The sequence below is a fragment of the Leptodactylus fuscus genome, chromosome 7 (assembly GCF_031893055.1).
Source record: "Leptodactylus fuscus isolate aLepFus1 chromosome 7, aLepFus1.hap2, whole genome shotgun sequence".
Taxonomy (NCBI): domain Eukaryota; kingdom Metazoa; phylum Chordata; class Amphibia; order Anura; family Leptodactylidae; genus Leptodactylus; species Leptodactylus fuscus.
Window position 1 is genome coordinate 21,431,128 of NC_134271.1, and position 23,127 is coordinate 21,454,254.

The window sequence follows — 23,127 nt, forward strand, 5'->3', positions numbered from 1 at the left end:
GCACTCCCCCCCCCCCCCCCCTCGGAAATTTTATGTCCGTTATTCTAATCCTCTGTATGATGGACAACAGATCTTCACCAGTCATAGCCTTACATAACATTTCTGAGCTCCTGACCGGATAATCACTTTAACTTGCCTGTTAATTTAAAGAAGAACACTGCAGCAAAACATTGACTGAAAAGAAAATAATTCCTGAAAACTTTGCCATTTTTAACCTGTTTGTGAATGGTATCTTCAAACTCCTGAGTGTATTCTGGCTATCAGAAGGTTAACAAAGCCTCGGTTAATCCAGACATGAGATTTCGGGGGTTGGCTTTACCTATGGTTCCCCCTCTAGTGGAGGGCATTACATAATTCTGGGGTAACAAGGCCTTCCTGTACTACTGAATATTTTGACTCGTGCTACGTGTTGTAATCCCAGATTAGACAAATATAACCCACAGCATATTATGGCCTCGCTGACCTGAGCCCTGTCTGTGTGGGAAGCTTAGGCCGGCTATGGACAGTCCTCTGTGCTGTGCGTAGGGGGAGAACTCCGCGTTCCCTAGTAGTATATATGATTTAGGATTACTAGGGTCTGCTTTATAAGTCATAGTTTTGCTGGCGTAAAGTCTCAGGATTATTCTACAGTACATTAAAGGGGTTGTGCAGGATCTGAGGCTATAGGATACTGATGACCTATCCACAGAGTCTGACACCTGAACCGGTCAGCTGATGCGACTACTGGAAGTCATATATGAAGTGTATGTGAATATTCTAGTGAATGAGAGTCGGGCTGCAGTTCCAGGGGACACCACTACACCATATGGACCAGAAGCGGTATACTGCGTGTACCATATAGTGGTGGTCCCTAGATCACTTGAATAGGAACAGGGCAGCTGATAGGTTCAGGTGTCAGACCCCCAACCCTGTATAGATCATCAATATCAAATATCTTCAAACTCTGAACAACCCCTTTAATATGTAAAAACACACAAGTAGTTGTCAGCAGTGAATTACTTATAAACCTAATCCCAGTATCTTGTAGAGGTGATTCTCTGGTTTCCACATATGTCTCTCTTGTTCAGCCTTGCAGCTCCATTTTCTTGTAAATCGCTATTTTATTAAAGGGATTCTACCACTAAACCAACTTTTTTTTTTTTTTAATTACCACGTTGGAATAGCCTTAAGAGAGGCTATTCGTCTCCTACCTTACTCAGTCGTGCCCGGCATTCCGTAGAAATACTTGTTTTTACCGTTATGCAGATGAGTTCTCTCGCAGCAATGGGGGCGGGCCCCAGCGCTCAAACGTCCCCATTGCTGCCAGAGAACTGTCTCCAGCAACGCCTCCATCTTCAGCTGCAACCGCCTCTTCTGTCTTCCATTTGGGTCATAGTGTGACGCCTGCACAGTTGGCTTTGCCAGTGAGACACCAACAGAGGCGAGTGCGCATGCCGGCCGGCGGCCATTTTTGTGAGGCCACTCCTGTATTGAACTACAAGAGCAAGAGAGGCCTCCCAAAAATGGCCACCGGCTGGCATGTGCAATCTGCTCTACTTGTGTCTCACTGGCAGAGCCAACTGCGCAGGTGTCTGAGTTGACCCAGACGGGGGAGGATGCAGCTGAAGATGGATGCGCCTCTGGAGAAAGTTCTCTGGCAGCAATGGGGACCCCCTCATTGTCGTTTGAGCGCTGGGGCCCGCCCCCATTGCTGTGAGAGAACTCATTTGCATACTGGTAAAAACCGGTATTTCTACAGGAGGCAACTGAAGAAGGTAGGAGACGAATAGCCTTTCTTAAGGCTATTCCAACGTGGTAATTAGAAAAAATGTTGGTTTAGTGGTAGAATCCCTTTAATATGTGAAAGAGGGGAAGGTATTTTACCCTGGAATCTAGAGCTGAGACCGAAGTTTGGCCACGGTAAATTCGGGTTCACACTGGGTTTTTTGATACGGATTTTGACGCAGAATCCACGTCAAAATCTGGCTGAAAAAAAAAGCCTCCCATTGAATTCAATGGGTTCCTTTAGGCCTAATCCAGAGTGGAATACTGCAACGGTATGCTGTGTATCGCCATCCAGTCGCGGCTAGCCGTTTTTTGAACCGGATTATGAGATGGTCACCACCTCAAAATCTGATCCAATCCCCCTCCTCGGTGTGAACCCGGCTTAAGGCAGCCCCCAAAGCACTTGCATACACAAGGAAAACACAGAGACCCCATAGACCAGGGATAGGAAACCTTCGGCTCTCCAGCTGCTGTGAAACTACAACTCCCATCATGCTCCATTCATTTCCATGGGAGTTCCAAGAACAGAAGAGCAAGTATGCATGCTGGGAGTTGTAGTTTTGCAACAGCTGGAGAGCCGTACGTTCCCTACCGCTGCCATAGACTATAATTTTATTATAGTTTTTGTATCGAACTCCATCAAACACCGACTTGTTTATAGCCCCTTCACTGTCAATGTATTGAAAATCCTGTGTGAAAGTCGTGCAAGCAATATCAGTCATGGCTGCTGTTCACTGTCATGGGAATAAAGCTTGATAGATAAGCCATGGAGCTTGTATTATTGGATAGGGCCTTATCTACACCGTCGTAACCAGATACCCTGATGATTCGGTCTGGAATAAGAGCGATACCACGGGCATACAATAGACTATACACATGTGATATGACAGCGACCCTCTGCTGCCACTGACACTAACCAGACGCGGTGGAGAACAATTACTGGATATTTACATAATTCCCCATAAAAAATAATTTGGTTTTCTCATGTGACTCCTGACAACAGAGAACAACCTGGTGCGCGGTATAATTGTCGCCATTTAGGAGGGCACTTTCTAACATTAATCTGTATTGAAGAGACACTTGCATGGTTGAGCGGCTTTACCTGGCGCGGGGTGCCAGGGCTGCTATACCCTGACGGCTGATGGTAGATAGTAAAGTACAGCATGTCCTACTTTACAGCAGATCAGATGGAAGGCCGCACATAGGATAGACTGTCACACTGACGATTGACCCTTTCCTGCTCAGCTCATCGCATTTTCCTTTTTGATAATCAGAAGTTGTCTTGGAGGATCGGAGTTAGATGTAGATGTCATGAAGCTAATGTTCGGGTGAGGAGGTGGCTGAGCACCCGTGTGGTCCCCTATAGAGGACATTTGTCTTTGTATTCTGCAGCGGTGGTTTGTGTAGTGTATATGAGCATATCCGTTGCCACCCAGCTTTCCCAGCCTCAGGTGTTATTCTATAACATTCTGATCAATGGGGTACTGCGGTCCTGAAGAAGGATACTTGGCGGTTCTCCTGGAAACTGTAAAAGGAAGTGCTGAGATAGCGCTGTGACTCCTTCATTCTCAGGATAGGTCAGGTCTAAGTAGTCGGTAGGCTATTATTTAGAATGTGATAGGTTTTCCTATAGAGAGTCCCTTACTACGGGGAGAAATACTATAACACGGTCCAGCATGGTGCGGTTGAAGCTTCATCAAAACAGTATGCTGGTTACCCACAGCTTACAATGTGGCAGCAGTTTTTACAGGCTTAGGCCTGGTTACTTCAGGGCAACATGGTGACTCAGTGGTTAGCACTCCAACCTTGCAGCTCTGGAGTCCTGGGTTTGAATCCCACCAGGAACAACATCTTCAAGGAGTTTGTATGTTCTCCCCGCGTTTGCGTGGATTTCCTCCCATTCTACAAAGACATACTGATAGGAAAAAAAAATGTACATTGTGATCCCTATATGGGGCTCACAATGTACATAAGAAAATAACAGCATTACCTGCGGACATTGGTAGACCCTACAGACTTTAATAGGATCGGTTTGGCTTCCCTTGGGTTTTCTCTATTTTTATACTGAAACCAACAGAGGGAAAAGTCCTCCATACCGGACGATTTTTGGTGGAACCGAGTCTTGAACAAAAAGATTAGAAATGTTGAAATCCGACTGACCGTAGGTTCACGCTAACATTGTGCTCTCTTCCGGGGCCTGAGTGAAGGAAAGCCGGGACACTATTTCAGCGGTTACACATGCACACCAGTGGACCCCATTGACACTTATGGGGTCTCCCGGGAGTCCACTGTTTCAAAACAGGACTTTTTTTTTTTTTTCTTTTTTTTTTAAAATCTCCGCCCATTCTTAGTGGTTTCTGCAATGGAGTCTCCAACAGAGAAGTCGTAAACCCACCCTGACCACTATTGGGGGTTAAGAGACCCCGATATACATTAGATGGTCAGACTTGGCAATTGCTTAATAACTGTAATGATCTGTGACCCTCTGGTTCTTTTTGGAAATGTGTCCTCTGACCTGAAGTTAGAGTAGATGGATGCTTCCACTGTTTCAGCCACCCATCGGTGCTGCAGCGCACGTATGACCAGCCTTCATTTTCTATAGACTGAAAAATAGAATCTGAAGTGTTTCTTTGTCCTAAACACATTAGGGCTAACACTGCTATGGAGCAGAAAATGCAATTACACTCTGCTTCCTTGTAGCGGTACTAACCATAAATGTCATTGGACAGGACTTCAGCGCGGTGCGTCCTGTTCAGCCTGTCCCTCGGAGCTAATACTTGTGACTTTAAACACAGAAAATGCACCGAAATATACTGGCACTGCCCTCTATACCTTGTTGATCCTATTTCTGTATCATTACAATTAAAACTAAGAAATGCACACACAATTCTGTCCCAGGAGATTCTCCCTCCTCCCTCTCATAGCCCTGCAAGACAACTGGCTAGAGCAGCAGCCTCCCTATTGCCATAGGGCAGTATTAATGGGAGTCACCTGACTGTCACCATGATAATGTGCCTCTGTTGTTGAGATATTAATTTATTTTGCAGTATGCAAATGAACAATCTGGAGAACCGAGGGCTTCTCCATTGTTCCAAACTGCTACACCACACACTGCTCTAATATGGGAACACGAATATGAAAACACAGGGCCAGGTGAGATTTTTAGCATTACTACATGACCCTTGTCGATCAAAGTAAGGAGGGGGAAAGCGGGTGTATTAAGTGTGGGGTGTAGCTATTTGGAGCAACACAGCCACCCTCGTTGCTCGAGACTGCTTATTTTGAAATAAATGAATCTCGACAATGGAAGCCCAAATTTTCATGGGGAGAAAACACATTACATTCAGGCGACTCCTCTCTGTTGCTGGCTTGCTACACCCTTTTAAAGGGGTGTACCAAAATTTAAATAATGGCCTATTTGGAGAAGTTATCGATATCAGATCAGGGACCCTTGCCGATCAGGGCTGGTTCCCATCTGCGCCCGGTCTCTGGTTTAGCAATCCGGCCGGTCATCATCTCCGGCGGTCAACTTTCAAACCCATTCACTTGAATAGGTTTGCAAAGGTGACCGCCCGTGTCTGACTGTCCGTGAGGAAAACGTTTTTTTTAGCTGGACAGGCAGAAGACTCACATGGGTGGGCACCTTTGCAAATCCATTCAAGTGAATGGGTTTGAAAGCTGACCGCTGGGTTTCCGTCTCCTGTCCAGTTTTGTGGGGCAGAAGACGGAAACCGGCCGGATTGGCTTAATCGGAGACCAGGTGCAGATGTGAACCCGTCCCTCAGCTGTTTCAAGAGCCTCCTTAGTCGTGTTTCTGGGTCACATAGTACAACCATAGTTCAGTCCTATTCAAGTAAATGGGGCTGAGCTGCAATACCCTACAGAGTGTACGGTGAAGGGTCTATATTGTTCATCTAAATGCTACAGTCTCTTCAGACCGCCGATCAGTGGATATCATGGTTGTGGGGCAGGCACAGATAAGATCTGTCCTAAGAATATATCAATATGCAAATTCTAGAAAACTCCTTTAAACCACTCCCCTTTTTCTAAGCCCCACCCTTTCCAGTCCGCCATCAGCTGAAGTTGAAGGGGATTGGCAGGAGATCAGTAACTGCAGGATTTCTATAAGGCCGTTTGTCTCAGGGTTATCCAGAAAATGCTGCAGACTGACATCTCTGTTTCTGGTTTCCTCTCATCATTTATTTTTAGGTTTAGTCTTCCTTTTAATAGACACTCGCTTTTTTTGTCTATTTTCTCTTTATTTGCTGTGATTCAGTCTCTTGCACTCCATCCCTTTGCTTTTTTAAGAACCAAATCACAGTATAAGGATATACAGAAGGAATTGCTTTGGGCCATGTGGGCCTGGGGTAATGGCCTAGCATGTGTTCAGTGTAGTTGTCTATTCCATTAAAATCAAGCTTGGAAAGCGCCGTGCCAGTATATTCTATTTAGATCCCGTGCAGGCTCTTAGGGAAGTTTTCTATAGATCAGAAGACAGAATGTAATTCTGTAAAGGTTGTCAGATGGAGACCTGAAGACCTTGAGGGGTATATCCACCCAGGCTGTAAATCACAACACCACTTCCAACAAATCCCTTCACATTAATAGGCTCTGCTCTACTCATACCAGCACAGTAAGAGATTTTTCTCTAGCCCTGACTGTTCCTGAGCAGTCAATGCTGTTAGTTTTGGTGCCTGATATGCTATTTGGGCTCTGTACCGTCACGAGGGCGGTGTCAGACATGGAGTGAGACTCTGAGCTCTGACACGGCTACCTCTGATTGGAGCTCTGAGTCACGCCCCCTGCCTGACACCGCCCACCAGACATTACAGAGCTTAAATAGCACATCAGACACCAAAACTGCCTGCACTTGTTACTCAGGCATGATAGGGACTAGAGAGAAAATTTCAGCTGTGCTGGAATCAGTGGAGCAGCGACTATTAAGAGATGCTAAGAACTGGAGGTGGGGAAAGGTACCTTTAAAAATGTTATCCATTTTCTAATATTGATGGCCTAGCCATATAGGGGGCCCGACATCAATAGGGTAGTGCTGCAGTACGTACACTCACCACTATGGTTTATACAGCGAGTGAGCGGTGCGACTCTCATGTATTACCTCAGTACCAGTGATCTGTGCAGGTCCCACATCTAAGTATAGGCCATCAATATTAGAAAGCAGGGGAGGCCCGTCTTAAAGGGGTTGACCAAAGATTTAAACGGTTGACCATTGTAGGTAGTAAGTGCCTGATCATTGGAAGTCCGACTGCTTGTGGGACCACCACTGATCACGCGTAGGAGTTATGGATGGTCCTCTCAGTTACTGCCAGATATGCCTTATTTTTTTACTATGTGAACTGTAATAATGGCTATCGGGGTTGCCATGTGATGATTCAAAAATTTTTCCCCAATAAATGTGTTTTGGGGATTTCAAATGTCAGCGACGGCCCAAAAACGATTTGACTTGAAGAGACGAAGAATCTGGTGAGCCAGCGCCCATGTAGTCCTATGGAGAAGGGTTGTTTTTCAAACTCTTGTCGACAGACGATGGTTATACATAAATTTTTCTTTTTAATTTTTGGCTGATGTTCACTCATATTTGATGATCTGTGTATTCATTGATATCGGACGTTGTTTCTGTTAGCGGACACTCCCTGACTGTCCGTACAGTTCACTATTTCCTTGGCTTTCTTCCATTAGACAGTTGAGGGCCTTTATCTACAGGGGCTTTGGCTGGATTGTCGGTGGCCTTCATGTTATCTTGTATGTACATGACGGCTTCTCTGCGTGTGACGGTGATACTTGTTTCTTTGCTGTCAGCACTGGAGACCCTGTTGGTCATATTTAATATAACGTTGGATCCACTTTTGCATGCTGTGACTACTGATGTGCCACCAGTGGGGTCCCTCAGGGCAAACGTCACCTTGTATGGTTTCTTCAAAACAAACACCCGTCTACTTTTCCTTGCCGGAGTGAACAGTTACTGCAAAGAGCCCCCACCACTCCGGAGGACTCCATGAGGTATTGGTCCCCGTTTACACTACGGTCATGGTTTCCAGACCAATAACTAGTTGGATGGATTTATCTTTATACACGTTCCAATGACTCCTGACAGGTCCCATTGATTTATGTTGACTTTACCTGGTTTTCTGTGTTTATGATGGTGGAATAGTGCTGCAGGCTGTGATATTCTTGCCAACATAAACTTGGCAATGCAGACGGATGGGAACATAGCACCAAGTTCTGGTTCTTATTGGGAAATCTATTTATACGGGTTGGTCTACAGGGTAAATGAGAAATATATAAATGTTGGGGGTCCGACTTTAGGGGCTCCATACCCCATGTGATGAGAACAGCATCCCATGTCCCCTCTTTGAAAGGAGCATCGGTCAAGCTGACAAACCGCGGCTTTGGAGCTGATGACGACAACCGAAAACCACTCTCGGCTATATCTGCCAGTCCTTTTAATTGGAGTGGTTGTGCCAGTTGTGTGCATGGGGCTTATATGTTCAATTTCACATGGAGGAATTTGGAGCAGCTCTCCCCTCAAAATCGGTGCCATATTCCGCCTGAAACCATTTAATTCAATTGGGGGCCAGAGGCTCGCTGAAACAATAAGAGTCCTCCTTGATCTTCAGGCGGATTCTACCTGAAATTCCCATGTAAATGAATGGGAGGCAGATTTTGGAGTGTGCTGATAGCAGTAGGAGTCCCCTCTGTTGGATGTCCGTCTAAGTCACCCCAATGTAAAGACAAACTCTACTACCGTCAGTCACCATCGTCGTCATCCTATGACAGATGACAGCAATGGACGGTATCATGGGTAGTGTTACAGTATCGGCTTCCAAAATCTACTCTGAATTCCTGAAGCCATTTTTTATTCTGCCTGATCTAACTCTTCTGTGTGAACATGCCCTAAGGCTGTATCCACACTTGTATCATAAAGGGAGGTCATAGCACCACCGAGGCGGATACCAGATGAAAACACAGCTTTTCTGTATTGGATTGGAGTGCAGATCATGTAACGTGTTAGCAGGAATACCTGTCATTATCAGGGATGGGCAGGTGTGTGTCGAAACATTGCCTGATCTGCACTTGGAGGTAGACCTGCTAGTGTAAGGTTAGCCTAGAACGCTATTGGGAAGCTTTTTTTGGAGGCTGATTTTTAGGTGGACTCCTGGCCAAATTCCTGACCAAAAAAACTCCTTGTGAACTCAGCCTAAGCCTCTGTGGTGCTGTGACCTTCTTGGATTGGCAATCCATGTGGCCTGGGGTACGCCTGGACTTGGTGCACATGTATGTTGCAGTATATTTTCCTGGGTGTCTATAGGATTGTCTTATGTCTGTGGATCTGCATTGACTGCGTCATATTTTCTTTTCTTCTTTTTTTAAATTTTTTTATGTAGATTGTGAGCCCCACATAGAGCTCACAATGTACATTTTTCCCTATCAGTATGTTTTTGGAGTATGGGAAGAAATCCACGCAAACACTGAGAGAACATACAAACTCCTTGTAGATGTTGTTCCTGGCAGGATTCGAACCCAGGACTCCAGCGCAACAAGGCTGCAGTGCTAACCACTGAGTCACCGTGCTGCCCCTGATTCCGGCATATTTTCTATAGAGAACCTTAATAACCATTCTGGGTTAAGTTTTCATAGAACTCCGTAATTTGTTGTTCCTCTATTTCATTCCCTGGAAATGTATGAATTAATTGGCCAATGGGTGTTACCACTTCTCTTGTCAGTGACCTGTCCCATCAGTGCTGATAGTGTCATGGTGTAGGGACACTCCCTAAGAAAAGTGGTAGCACTTAGATGTCAATTTATTCATGTGTTTAAGATCCTACAGTATTGTTTTTTATGGGAAATACAAGAATTTTGTGAAACTGATCTCTAAGAAAAACTTTTGTAGTTGACACCACTATGTATATGGATAATAATAAATTATCCTCTGGTTAGAAGAACTACTAGACTGGGGGGGGTCTGATCACAAGAGCGAGGGTCCCATGTCCATCAGAGTGGTGGTGAGGCTGACGTACTTGCGTTATCTCTCCATTCAAGGTTTATGGGGCTACCAAAGATGGCGCAATGCTGTAGTGGCAATCTGTCAGCCCCCAAAAAAGAGTGGTGGTACTCGGACGGACCACCAATCCATTTAAGTAGAATACTTAGGGTACCGCATTCCCATGATTACTGGAGATCCCAGTCGTCGGGCAAATGCAGTGGATAGGGGATATCTTGCCAAAATCTTAAGATTCCTCTTTAATGGGGCTCTATCACTGGATTTTTGCTATTTTAGATAAACATATGCTTGAATAGCCTTTAAAAAGCTAATCGTTTAATAGACGCCCCGTTTTAATGAATTATATGTAAATGAACCCTTCCATGGGCGTTCCCGTGCATCCCTCACGTCATACTCTGTTCACGCCCTTCTCTGTGGTTCTTCTATGTAAGTCCCTTCTCCTGCTTTCGATTCACAGCCTCTGTTTCTTCCCTGCTAGTGGCACAGGACCTTTGATGTCACAGCAGGTCCTGTGCCATCTATCATAGCATAGATCTACTGTACACATGGAGATCTATGATAGACACAGGGAGCTGCAGTCCCTGCTCTGCATAAACACCACTTAGAAGGACCTTGTAGTGATGTCATCATAGGTCCTGTACCACTAGCTAGGGATAGAGGCTGTGATTCGAAAGCAGGAGGAGGGACTTATATAGAAGAACCACAGGGGAGGGCATGAACAGAGTATGACGTGAGGGGTGCACGGGAACGCCCACGGTGCACGGACGGCTCATTTACATATACATTTAAAAGGTAATTCGTTAAAACGGGAGGCGTCTTTTAACAAGTGATTAGCAGGACTTAAATAGCCTTTTTAAAGGCTATTCAGACATATGTTTATCTAAAATAGCGAAAATCCAGTGATAGAGCCCCTTTAAATCTGCTCTACAGGGGTTGTCCACTGGTAATAGCCCCGAGCTGATACGGCCATTGAGCTCCTCGTAGATCCGGTGATTATAAACCTGTTTCTTATCTCGTTTCAGGTAAAAGCAAAGAAGCGGAAATAAAGAGGATAAACAAGGAACTGGCCAACATTCGCTCTAAGTTTAAGGGTATGTACTGAGATGCTGTGGATGAATATCCTCCTGTGATTTACGGCTCGCCATCCCATCATCAATATGCGGTAACAGATGAGACTGCAGGAGAGCGAGATGAAGGATTTGCGTCTTCTCCTCCTGCGTCCGTCCTGGTCTCGGCACAGACTGTATTCTAGTATGTCACCGTCCTCGTCACGTGCTGGATTCCTCCTTGTTTACCTCCTGCATACATTATGTAGCAGAGTAAATATATACGAAAGGCGTTGTGCCGTGTGACAGCAGATTGTCCCTGTCATCCATTGGCCTCATGATATGTAGCAGTGCTCCGGCCACGCTATGGGAGACCGAGGAGTTAATCTGATTCCAGAATAGCAGCGTCCTAATGTCGTGACGAGAGATTCCAGTGCCATAGCAACTGGGAGGATGAGCTGTCAGAGGCGCTGCAACGTTCGCTCATCCACCACTGTCAGAACAATCTCATTTTCTCCATAATAAACTAGGCAGCCATAACCTATTAATCTCAGACGCCATCTTATTAGTCACCGGCGAGTATATAAGACACCCCGGTGCCCTTTTGATTTAGCAGGTTGCTTTATCGGTCTCTTAGCTTGTTATCTGTATAAGGAACGGACTAAAGTTCACTGTGTTGGGCAACCTATAGGACTGCACCTGACTACGGATGTAGCAGAGATGAGGTTGTCTGGTTATAGCAGTGCACGATAAAGGTATGGGTTACCAAATTCTCTATAGCAGGGGTAGGGAACGTACGGCGCTCCAGCTGTTTCAAAACTACAACTCCCAGCATGCATACTCGCTCTGCTGTTCTGGGAACTCCCATGGAAGTGAATGGAGCATGCTGGGAGTTGTAGTTTCACATCAGCTGGACAGCCAAAGGTTCCCTACCCCTGCTCTATAGGATAGACAGGGGTCTGCGATCTTTGACCCTCCAGCTGCTGTGAAACTACAACTCCCAACGTTCTCCATTCACTTCTTTGGAAAGTTCCAAGATCAGCAGAGCGAGTATGCATGTTGGGAATTGTAGTGTTACAACAGTCGGAGAGCCGAAGGTTGCCCTACCCCTGGGATAGAGAAGAAGTGTCTGTTCAGTGGGGGTCTGACTGCTTGAAACCTAAAGATCACAACAGGGGTACTGAGGAAAAAAATGGCGTGCTGTACGCTTTCTATTCCATAAAGATAAATGGTGTGGCACTAAGTGTCTGACCTCCAACCCTTGTTCAAATGTTGGGTGGGTGGGAGGGTGACACCCTGTTTATTGGTGGCGGTGCAAACACCAGGACCTTTACTAATCAGGTTTATCCACATGTGCTAGTAACCCGTAATGGGTTACTACTGAGTAGAGATGAGCGAGTACTGTTCGGATCAGTATAGTGTTCGGTATTTCCGCTTTGACGCCGGCTGGCCGCTTAACCCCCCGCGTGCCGGCTACGTCCATTCATTTCTATGCGAGCGTGCTATTCGGATCGGCTGATCCGAACAGTACTCGCTCATCTCTACTACTGAGCCACCGTGTTGCCCCGGTATATGACCGTATTATACTGATATTATGCTTTTTTTAGTTTTGTATCCAGGCTGAGCCCATCAAGTTGTCACCTGATGGGGTATAGGATATCTACATTATCTATGCCTTACAGTAAAGTGGCATCAGCTCAGATTTCCACAATCACATCTCAGCTGGGTGCAAAAATCGCCCCCATTACCAAAAAAAACCTGCCTGATCACATTGTCCTCTTCCTATATGCGGAGATAGGAGTGCAGGAATTGCATAGAGTGAGGTCACAGGACATCCAGGCAAAAAGCTGAGGTTGTAGAAATCAGAATGACACACCGAGAAGTTCCTCGGAAAATCAAAAACAGGAAACTCGACCAGATAACTAAGATTTCCTTTCTGAAGAAAATGCAGAGTGAACTGAAAATGTTGTGCGCCTGGACACCGTGTACTGCAGCCGTGACCTCTATCAGGTCTTCTATTACTTTTCGTCAGTTCGTTTAGTTGTCACTGCTTTTTAGAGGACCCGTCCGCTCTCCTATCCTTTTAGTACATACTTTGATTCCGTATGTTATAACAGTAGACCATCTTTTCTTATGACTCTGTTCCTCTGTAATTCTTCCTACAAATTTGAGTAACTGGATCGCTAGTTGTTATCGGTTATGGGGTTCGTCTATACAGTGACACCGTCAAATTACTACTGACCATACCGCATTGTGTACGGACACACCCCTATGACAAGGGATTGGTAACACCCAAATGTCAATGTGTTTATAAGAGGAATAACGCTGAATTTGAGGTGGGTTCCTCCTTAAAATCAGTTCCAAATTCTGCTTAAAGCCAGTCTCCGTTGATTTCAATGGGAGACAAATGCTGTTTTTTAATTCTTTCCCCATTAGCTGATTTTTGTGAAATAATTAAGCGTCATGCTTAATCTTTAGACTAATTCCGTTTAATAAATCCCCTTGCAGTGAATAGGAGGCAGAAAATTCTGTCTGGCAGGTGAGGGATTTGGAAAAATTCAGCTTCAAATTCCTGAAGTTGAATTTCTCACCTAGGAAAAATTCTGCTGTGGGGAAATAGAAGGCGAGGGGTACAGGGCAGTCACCAAGACACAGGCACGTGCTTTCACTGCAGTAAGAAGGCCTTTGTGGCCTTTACAATTGGTGTATCTTACAGTGGTAACCTGTAGACAAGTGGTTCACCACTACTGCTCCCCATAAACAAGCAGGTCACCCCTGCTCCCCTGTAGACAAACAGGTCACCACTACTGCTCCCCATAAACAAGCAGGTCACCCCTGCTCCCCTGTAGACAAGCTGGTCACCACTACTGCTCCCCATAAACAAGCAGGTCACAACTGCTCCCCTATAGACAAGTGGGTCCCCACCATTGCTCCCCTGTAGACAAGCTGGTCCCCGCCACTGCTCCGAATAAACAAGCAGTTCTCCGCCACTACTCCCTGTAGACAAGCGGGTCACCACTGCTGCCCTGTAGACAAGCGGGTCACCACTGCTCCCCTGTAGACAAGCGGGTCCCTACCACTGCTCCCCGTAAACAAGCAGTTCTCTGTCACTACTCCCTGTAAACAAGTGGGTCCCTGCCACTGCTCCACTGTAGACAAGCGGGTCACGACTGCTCCCCTGTAGACAAGCGGGTCACGACTGCTCCCCTGTAGACAAGCGGGTCACGACTGCTCCCCTGTAGACAAGCGGGTCACGACTGCTCCCCTGTAGACAAGCGGGTCACGACTGCTCCCCTGTAGACAAGCGGGTCACGACTGCTCCCCTGTAGACAAGCGGGTCACGACTGCTCCCCTGTAGACAAGCGGGTCACGACTGCTCCCCTGTAGACAAGCGGGTCACGACTGCTCCCCTGTAGACAAGCGGGTCACGACTGCTCCCCTGTAGACAAGCGGGTCACGACTGCTCCCCTGTAGACAAGCGGGTCACGACTGCTCCCCTGTAGACAAGCGGGTCACGACTGCTCCCCTGTAGACAAGCGGGTCACCACTGCTCCCCTGTAGACAAGCGGGTCACCACTGCTCCCCTGTAGACAAGCGGGTCACCACTGCTCCCCTGTAGACAAGCGGGTCACCACTGCTCCCCTGTAGACAAGCGGGTCACCACTGCTCCCCTGTAGACAAGCGGGTCACCACTGCTCCCCTGTAGACAAGCGGGTCACCACTGCTCCCCTGTAGACAAGCGGGTCACCACTGCTCCCCTGTAGACAAGCGGGTCACCACTGCTCCCCTGTAGACAAGCGGGTCACCACTGCTCCCCTGTAGACAAGCGGGTCACCACTGCTCCCCTGTAGACAAGCGGGTCACCACTGCTCCCCTGTAGACAAGCGGGTCACCACTGCTCCCCTGTAGACAAGCGGGTCACCACTGCTCCCCTGTAGACAAGCGGCTCACCACTGCTCCCCTGTAGACAAGCGGGTCACCACTGCTCCCCTGTAGACAAGCGGGTCACCACTGCTCCCCTGTAGACAAGCGGCTCACCACTGCTCCCCTGTAGACAAGCGGCTCACCACTGCTCCCCTGTAGACAAGCGGCTCACCACTGCTCCCCTGTAGACAAGCGGCTCACCACTGCTCCCCTGTAGACAAGCGGCTCACCACTGCTCCCCTGTAGACAAGCGGCTCACCACTGCTCCCCTGTAGACAAGCGGCTCACCACTGCTCCCCTGTAGACAAGCGGCTCACCACTGCTCCCCTGTAGACAAGCGGCTCACCACTGCTCCCCTGTAGACAAGCGGCTCACCACTGCTCCCCTGTAGACAAGCGGCTCACCACTGCTCCCCTGTAGACAAGCGGCTCACCACTGCTCCCCTGTAGACAAGCGGCTCACCACTGCTCCCCTGTAGACAAGCGGCTCACCACTGCTCCCCTGTAGACAAGCGGCTCACCACTGCTCCCCTGTAGACAAGCGGCTCACCACTGCTCCCCTGTAGACAAGCGGCTCACCACTGCTCCCCTGTAGACAAGCGGCTCACCACTGCTCCCCTGTAGACAAGCGGCTCACCACTGCTCCCCTGTAGACAAGCGGCTCACCACTGCTCCCCTGTAGACAAGCGGCTCACCACTGCTCCCCTGTAGACAAGCGGCTCACCACTGCTCCCCTGTAGACAAGCGGCTCACCACTGCTCCCCTGTAGACAAGCGGCTCACCACTGCTCCCCTGTAGACAAGCGGCTCACCACTGCTCCCCTGTAGACAAGCGGCTCACCACTGCTCCCCTGTAGACAAGCGGCTCACCACTGCTCCCCTGTAGACAAGCGGCTCACCACTGCTCCCCTGTAGACAAGCGGCTCACCACTGCTCCCCTGTAGACAAGCGGCTCACCACTGCTCCCCTGTAGACAAGCGGCTCACCACTGCTCCCCTGTAGACAAGCGGCTCACCACTGCTCCCCTGTAGACAAGCGGCTCACCACTGCTCCCCTGTAGACAAGCGGCTCACCACTGCTCCCCTGTAGACAAGCGGCTCACCACTGCTCCCCTGTAGACAAGCGGCTCACCACTGCTCCCCTGTAGACAAGCGGCTCACCACTGCTCCCCTGTAGACAAGCGGCTCACCACTGCTCCCCTGTAGACAAGCGGCTCACCACTGCTCCCCTGTAGACAAGCGGCTCACCACTGCTCCCCTGTAGACAAGCGGCTCACCACTGCTCCCCTGTAGACAAGCGGCTCACCACTGCTCCCCTGTAGACAAGCGGCTCACCACTGCTCCCCTGTAGACAAGCGGCTCACCACTGCTCCCCTGTAGACAAGCGGCTCACCACTGCTCCCCTGTAGACAAGCGGCTCACCACCACTGCTCCCCTGTAGACAAGCGGCTCACCACCACTGCTCCCCTGTAGACAAGCGGCTCACCACCACTGCTCCCCTGTAGACAAGCGGCTCACCACCACTGCTCCCCTGTAGACAAGCGGCTCACCACCACTGCTCCCCTGTAGACAAGCGGCTCACCACCACTGCTCCCCTGTAGACAAGCGGGTCACCACCACTGCTCCCCTGTAGACAAGCGGGTCACCACCACTGCTCCCCTGTAGACAAGCGGGTCACCACCACTGCTCCCCTGTAGACAAGCGGGTCACCACCACTGCTCCCCTGTAGACAAGCGGGTCACCACCACTGCTCCCCTGTAGACAAGCGGGTCACCACCACTGCTCCCCTGTAGACAAGCGGGTCACCACCACTGCTCCCCTGTAGACAAGCGGGTCACCACCACTGCTCCCCTGTAGACAAGCGGCTCACCACTGCTCCCCTGTAGACAAGCGGCTCACCACTGCTCCCCTGTAGACAAGCGGCTCACCACTGCTCCCCTGTAGACAAGCGGCTCACCACTGCTCCCCTGTAGACAAGCGGCTCACCACTGCTCCCCTGTAGACAAGCGGCTCACCACTGCTCCCCTGTAGACAAGCGGCTCACCACTGCTCCCCTGTAGACAAGCGGCTCACCACTGCTCCCCTGTAGACAAGCGGCTCACCACTGCTCCCCTGTAGACAAGCGGCTCACCACTGCTCCCCTGTAGACAAGCGGCTCACCACTGCTCCCCTGTAGACAAGCGGGTCACCGCCACTGCTCCCCTGTAGACAAGGGGGTCCCCGCCACTGCTCCTCTTAAACAAGCGGATTCCCCGCCACTGCTCCTCTGTAGACATGGAGGTCCCCACCACTGCTCCCCTGTAAACATCAGCCATCTTTCTTCTGATGATAACTGAGAACGTGTTAGGTTTAGTAGCGGCAGGCTCTCAATGTGCCTTGAAATGCTCGGCTGCCTCCTAACTATTCACCGTAGTTTATTTCCTATTGTCTATGAAAGTTCTTGTTGCCTGGCTACTAAAGATATCACTCGGCTCCTGGAGGCGTTGAAGTGTCTCGTTTGTCCTCCCATCCCTTTACCCCTCTCTGCTTCTATTCTTCATGTGCTGTTATTTTTAATCTTTTACCTGTACTTTACACTTGCTCTTAATACTCTCCCATTGTCCTCAGTTAACGCTTAAGTTGAGCGACTCCGGACATGATGGGTCAGATAAGAGCACTTTGTGTCGCTGTCCTAACCTTTGGAACCATAAGTTGATCTACGTAGCGATGTGTGCACTTTCTAGAAAGCCGAACATTTACAGGTTCTCATTGAATGCTGTCATATCTCAGGCGGACGTGATCTTCTGGCCTGGAGCCCGGCTCGGTTTTGTAACTGTGTGTTGTTCACACTGATATGTCTGTTTTCTACAAAAGCTATTTGAGGCTGACCCTTCAATACGCATGTTGCAGTGATGTGGATCCACGCGAGGATTACCCCATTGCAAACTTGTGGGATGCCAATGACTCTCATATCTGCAGAAATCAGATATTTCTCAATGCATGTGAATAGGGTCACAGAATCCTATTTATCATGCATGGAATATGGATTATAGGCAGGTTTTTGTGGACAAGATTCAGCTGTGTGATCCTACCCTGACAATGTCATTGCTTGATGTTACTGAAAGGATATGCTAAAGTTGGGTCATCAATATCATATGGGTTGGGGGTCTGACACCTGGTGCCCCATTGATCAGCTGTTCAGCTAATGATAGCCATAAATGTAGCTCCGTTCTCTGTGTAGTGGTGGAACCGAGTCGCTGTAGCTTAGCTCCCATTCAGGTGAATAGCAAATGATCTGCATTACCTGCTCTGGCCACTACACAGAGAACAGTGCTATCTGCTTCCTGTTCATTTTTTTTTTTCTGCTGCTGAGAACACCTATTCATTGGGGGCTCCTAAGATGTTGCACCCGCACTAATGTGATACTGATGATCAATCCTAAGGAAGGGCCCTCTCTTTTTTTTGCCTCGGAAACCCCTTTAACCTATATCATAAAACTATATACACTCACCGGCCACTTTATTAGGTACACCTGTCCAACTGCTCGTTAACACTTAATTTCTAATCAGCCAATCACATGGCGGCAACTCAGTGCATTTAGGCATATAGACATGGTCAAGACAATCTCCTGCAGTTCAAACCGAGCATCAGTATGGGGAAGAAAGGTGATTTGAGTGCCTTTGAACGTGGCATGGTTGTTGGTGCCAGAAGGGCTGGTCTGAGTATTTCAGAAACTGCTGATCTACTGGGATTTTCACGCACAACCATCCCTAGGGTTTACAGAGAATGGTCCGAAAAAGAAAAAAACATCCAGTGAGCGGCAGTTCTGTGGGCGGAAATGCGTTGTTGATTCCAGAAGTCAGAGGAGAATGGCCAGACTGGTTCGAGCTGATAGAAAGGCAACAGTGACTCAAATAGCCACCCGTTACAACCAAGGTAGCCAGAAGAGCATCTCTGAACGCACAGTACGTCGAACTTTGAGGCAGATGGGCTACAGCAGCAGAAGACCACACCGGGTGCCACTCCTTTCAGCTAAGAACAGGAAACTGAGGCTACAATTTGCACAAGCTCATCGAAATTGGACAATTGAAGATTGGAAAAACGTTGCCTGGTCTGATGAGTCTCGATTTCTGCTGCGACATTCGGATGGTAGGGTCAGAATTTGGCGTCAACAACATGAAAGCATGGATCCATCCTGCCTTGTATCAACGGTTCAGGCTGGTGGTAGTGGTGTCATGGTGTGGGGAATATTTTCTTGGCACTCTTTGGGCCCCTTGGTACCAATTGAGCATCGTTGCAACGCCAAAGCCTACCTGAGTATTGTTGCTGACCATGTCCATCCCTGTATGACCACAATGTACCCAACATCTGATGGCTACTTTCAGCAGGATAATGCAATGCCATGTCATAAAGCTGGAATCATCTCAGACTGGTTTCTTGAACATGACAATGAGTTCACTGTACTCCAATGGCCTCCACAGTCACCAGATCTCAATCCAATAGAGCATCTTTGGGATGTGGTGGAACGGGAGATTCGCATCATGGATGTGCAGCCGACAAATCTGCGGCAACTGTGTGATGCCATCATGTCAATATGGACCAAAATCTCTGAGGAATGCTTCCAGCACCTTGTTGAATCTATGCCATGAAGAATTGAGGCAGTTCTGAAGGCAAAAGGGGGTCCAACCCGTTACTAGCATGGTGTACCTAATAAAGTGGCCGGTGAGTGTATGTCTCCTGATCTTTTCCTGCCCTATCATGTGCTGCCCGCAGATCCGGCTGCAGTTAGTTTCCTATTCATGAGGTTTGGTGTGTGTATATGTATATATATATATTATATTATATATATGTATATATGTTAAAGCTCTCTGAGTAATAGTGGAAGCCGAATACTTGTGCAGTTTTACTGTTCTAGGAATCTAAGTCAGCACTTTATTTTTTTTCCTCTTTATTGGCCAAGTTGACCCCTCCCCGCTGTTAGGAATGTGAGTGTGCTCGGTCAGTGGGCCGGCGTGCACAGCACTTCATATTTATTCACATGTTGCCTGTAAGCTGCCAATGCTTAATGTTTAATCGTACTTACATTTGGTGTCTTATGGAGGCTTTCCAATAAATTCTCGATGACACTTCCTCTGCTGCCCCCTCCTGATGCCGGCCGCCCCTCACTGTATGTAATAGCAGGTCACGTAGTCATTGGTTTGCTTCTGCCAACAGATGTTGTATTTTTTCCATCCTCCCCACATGTGTTCCAGTCTGAGCTTGAAGGGACGCTGTCATGTCCAAAATGTCCCAAAAGCCAATAATAGTGCCGTGTTTAATAGGAGCAGAAATATACTTTTGTGGCTACTAACCTTGGTAGGTTTCTGCTTCTATATAAGACCCCAGCACAGGACTATTTTTTGGTTTTGGAAGCATTTTGGACCCGACCGACTTCTGCACAAAAATACCGTAAAAAAGGGCTTATAACTTTGGAAAGGCTGAGCAGACACATCATCTGAGTTTTTTTTTTTCCTTTTCAGCTGCTCCAAAGTTACATGCCCTTTTAGTGTTGATATAAATTAGGGTCTACTAGCTAAGTGGGTGTCATTTGGCTTTACAGACCTCAGTCCCTCCTCTTTGCTTAACCTCACCCCTTCTGAAGACAGGTCAGCAGGATTTTAACCCCTGTGTTCCTTGCAAAATTCCTTCAAGACTATATCCGGGTCATGCAGAAAGTGCTGTAGACTTGCGCTAGGTTCTCTGTAGGAGGACCAGAACAACGGACATGCGGACCACTACAGCAGTGGTCACAGACAGATCCTGACGGACCAGATTAAGCTATAATAGGATCAGTCAGGCGTCTGTTTTAACCTGAAATCGCAGGATGAACTTGCAGCACTTTTCATCCGGCGGTTTTCCAAGCATACTGCGCCCGATACTCTGACAGTCAGAGCAACTATTTCGTGGTCACTTCTACTTTTCATTATTCAGTTTAGTGTTCCTTTAATATTTTATATAGTTATTGTTTCTTCATACCACTTTTGTAGAAGCTTATTGTATCTTACCTGCCCGAAGCCCCTATAATAAACTAAGGTCAGCTTGGTCTCTCCCCCGCGCCCCGTCTCTCCCCCGTGCCCCGTCTGTCAGGCTTTATTGTACAGTATTACAGAAGTAACAATTAAGGACCGTCCTTCAATCAAGGAAAGGAGACCGCGCTCGCCCAAGAACCAACAAAATTTTATTATCACAGCACAACGCGTTTCGAGCTATAATGCTCTTTTTCAAGTGCATAGAATTCACCTTTTAGGTTGAAGGTTCCTGCTTTATAGCTCGAAACGCGTTATGCTGTGATAATAAAATTTTGTTGGTTCTTGGGCGAGCGCGGTCTCCTTTCCTTGATTGAAGGACGGTCCTTAATTGTTGTTCCTTGACGTCACTTGGCGTATGACCTGCAGCTACCTAGACCTACCAATCTATTCGATGTTTATGCCATCAGGGTTGTTGTATCCTATACAACCCTGCCAGGTGAGCGGCCTAATATTCTGCTTACCTTGAGTCACTGTTCTAAATTACTACACATTGGTCGGCTCGGTGCCTTTTTTCTTTTTTCTTTTTTTCTGCCTTTCAGTATTACAGAAGTAGTCACTGCTATAGATTATACGTAAATGTACATTTTTGCTTTGCGTTCTCTCTTGATCTTCACTGCCTCCCTATTCCTTTTTCTTCCGCAGGAGACAAAGCTTTAGATGGCTACAGCAAGAAGAAATACGTCTGCAAGCTGCTGTTCATCTTCTTACTTGGCCATGACATTGATTTTGGCCACATGGAGGCGGTAAATCTGCTCAGCTCCAACAAATACACAGAGAAGCAGATTGTAAGTAGTTTTCTTTCCATACTCCCCCACTTTGCTTAGATGTGAAACTGCTGTAAAATGACATGCCAGTTTTATATATATCCCTTTATTTCTTCATTGCTATCTTCTCACCTGGGATATTGGGCATCTGTGGGGGCCTGAGGCAAAGACTGGAACAGCTGCTGAGGAGTGTACAAGGCTATGTGGTATACCACATGTTTATATAGAAATATCAGCCTATGTTTTTGGGCTGTCTATTGATATGTATAGAGCTCCAGTACTTCCCATGTGGCTGTTTCTTTACCTCTCTCCTACCCTTGGCATGACTATAGCCCCCTGTCAGTGGCCGGTGAGACTCCTCTGAGTCGTAGCAGTCCGGTATACATCTTATGTATGTTCTCAACAGTCATTACAGAGTGAGGAACATTGAGGGAAGGACAGATTGCGTCTCAACCCGGTGTTGGCACATACACTAGATCATTTCATTTGCCTGATTTACTTGCAGATGGAGTGCAATTAATTTATTTTATCCTTTAAATGCCCAGAAGTCATGACCATATTGGAGTCTGAATGACGTGTGTATTAACTTTGTTTATGGGGTCACCCAACAATTAAATTAGTCATTTAGTACTATAGTACAATAGGATAAGAAAGTACATGCAAAAATATCCATATTGGAGAGATATTGGACTCTGTATAGTCCAACTACTTGTTAAATGTTATTGAAGGGATTGTTCAATAATAAAGAAAACTTACAGAAATCTTAGAAGGGGTTAAAAAGATCTACTTTAACCAATGAATGGCTGAGCTGCCTTTGCGTCAGAAGGAGCAGATCAGAGAGTATGTTGGTGAATCTGAGTAGTAATGTGAATGGTAAGATGAGACTGCTCCTTTTTATTTTTTACTTCTTTTCAGCCCTTTATCAGTCCCCCACCCACCCACCCGCTGGACAACCCCTTGTTAAAGTTTCCACTTGCGCCTCTTTCAGGGTTACCTCTTCATCTCCGTGCTGGTGAACTCGAACAGCGAACTCATCCGACTCATCAACAATGCCATCAAAAATGACCTATCGAGCCGCAACCCCACGTTCATGGGACTGGCCTTGCACTGCATTGCCAACGTGGGGAGCCGAGAGATGGCAGAAGCCTTTGCTGGAGAGATTCCCAGGATACTGGTTGCTGGGTAAGACCTGGCTTAGTAAAAGTTACTATATAATTTCTCTTACATGTTATTATCATGTGGCATCTTGTGGTGGGAGCATTCGTGGGAATGGTCCCACCATGGACATGAACAATTACTGAATCGGGGAGTAGTTGTGAAAACAAAAGTGCGATGATATTGGCAGATTATAGGCCAGGAAAGTTTAATTCAGATCAATGTTTTAGGAAAGGAAAATATTGGATTTCTCTGATGGATAGTATTGTAAAGATTGGAGAAATATGGCAAGTATGACACACTTGTTCATTGGTTGCCTGGTATTGTAGCTTATAGATGTAACATCTACTATGCTAGTAACCTAGTGCACCATATAGCGCGCGCTCTGCTGCGCTGGTATGCATCCCAAT

At 47.4% G+C, this 23,127-nt stretch overlaps 1 protein-coding gene across 4 annotated transcripts in view; it reads left to right on the forward strand.

Moving 5' to 3' along the window:
* AP2A2 (adaptor related protein complex 2 subunit alpha 2) overlaps window positions 1-23,127 on the forward strand; it is a 46,348-nt gene that overhangs the window by 4,048 nt on the left and 19,173 nt on the right. For all 4 annotated transcript variants that reach the window (XM_075281253.1, XM_075281254.1, XM_075281255.1 and 1 more), the window contains exons 2-4: window positions 10,807-10,875; window positions 21,441-21,583; window positions 22,551-22,744. In XM_075281253.1, the coding sequence (XP_075137354.1) occupies window positions 10,807-10,875; window positions 21,441-21,583; window positions 22,551-22,744 (406 nt within the window). The remainder of the gene's footprint in view (window positions 1-10,806; window positions 10,876-21,440; window positions 21,584-22,550; window positions 22,745-23,127) is intronic.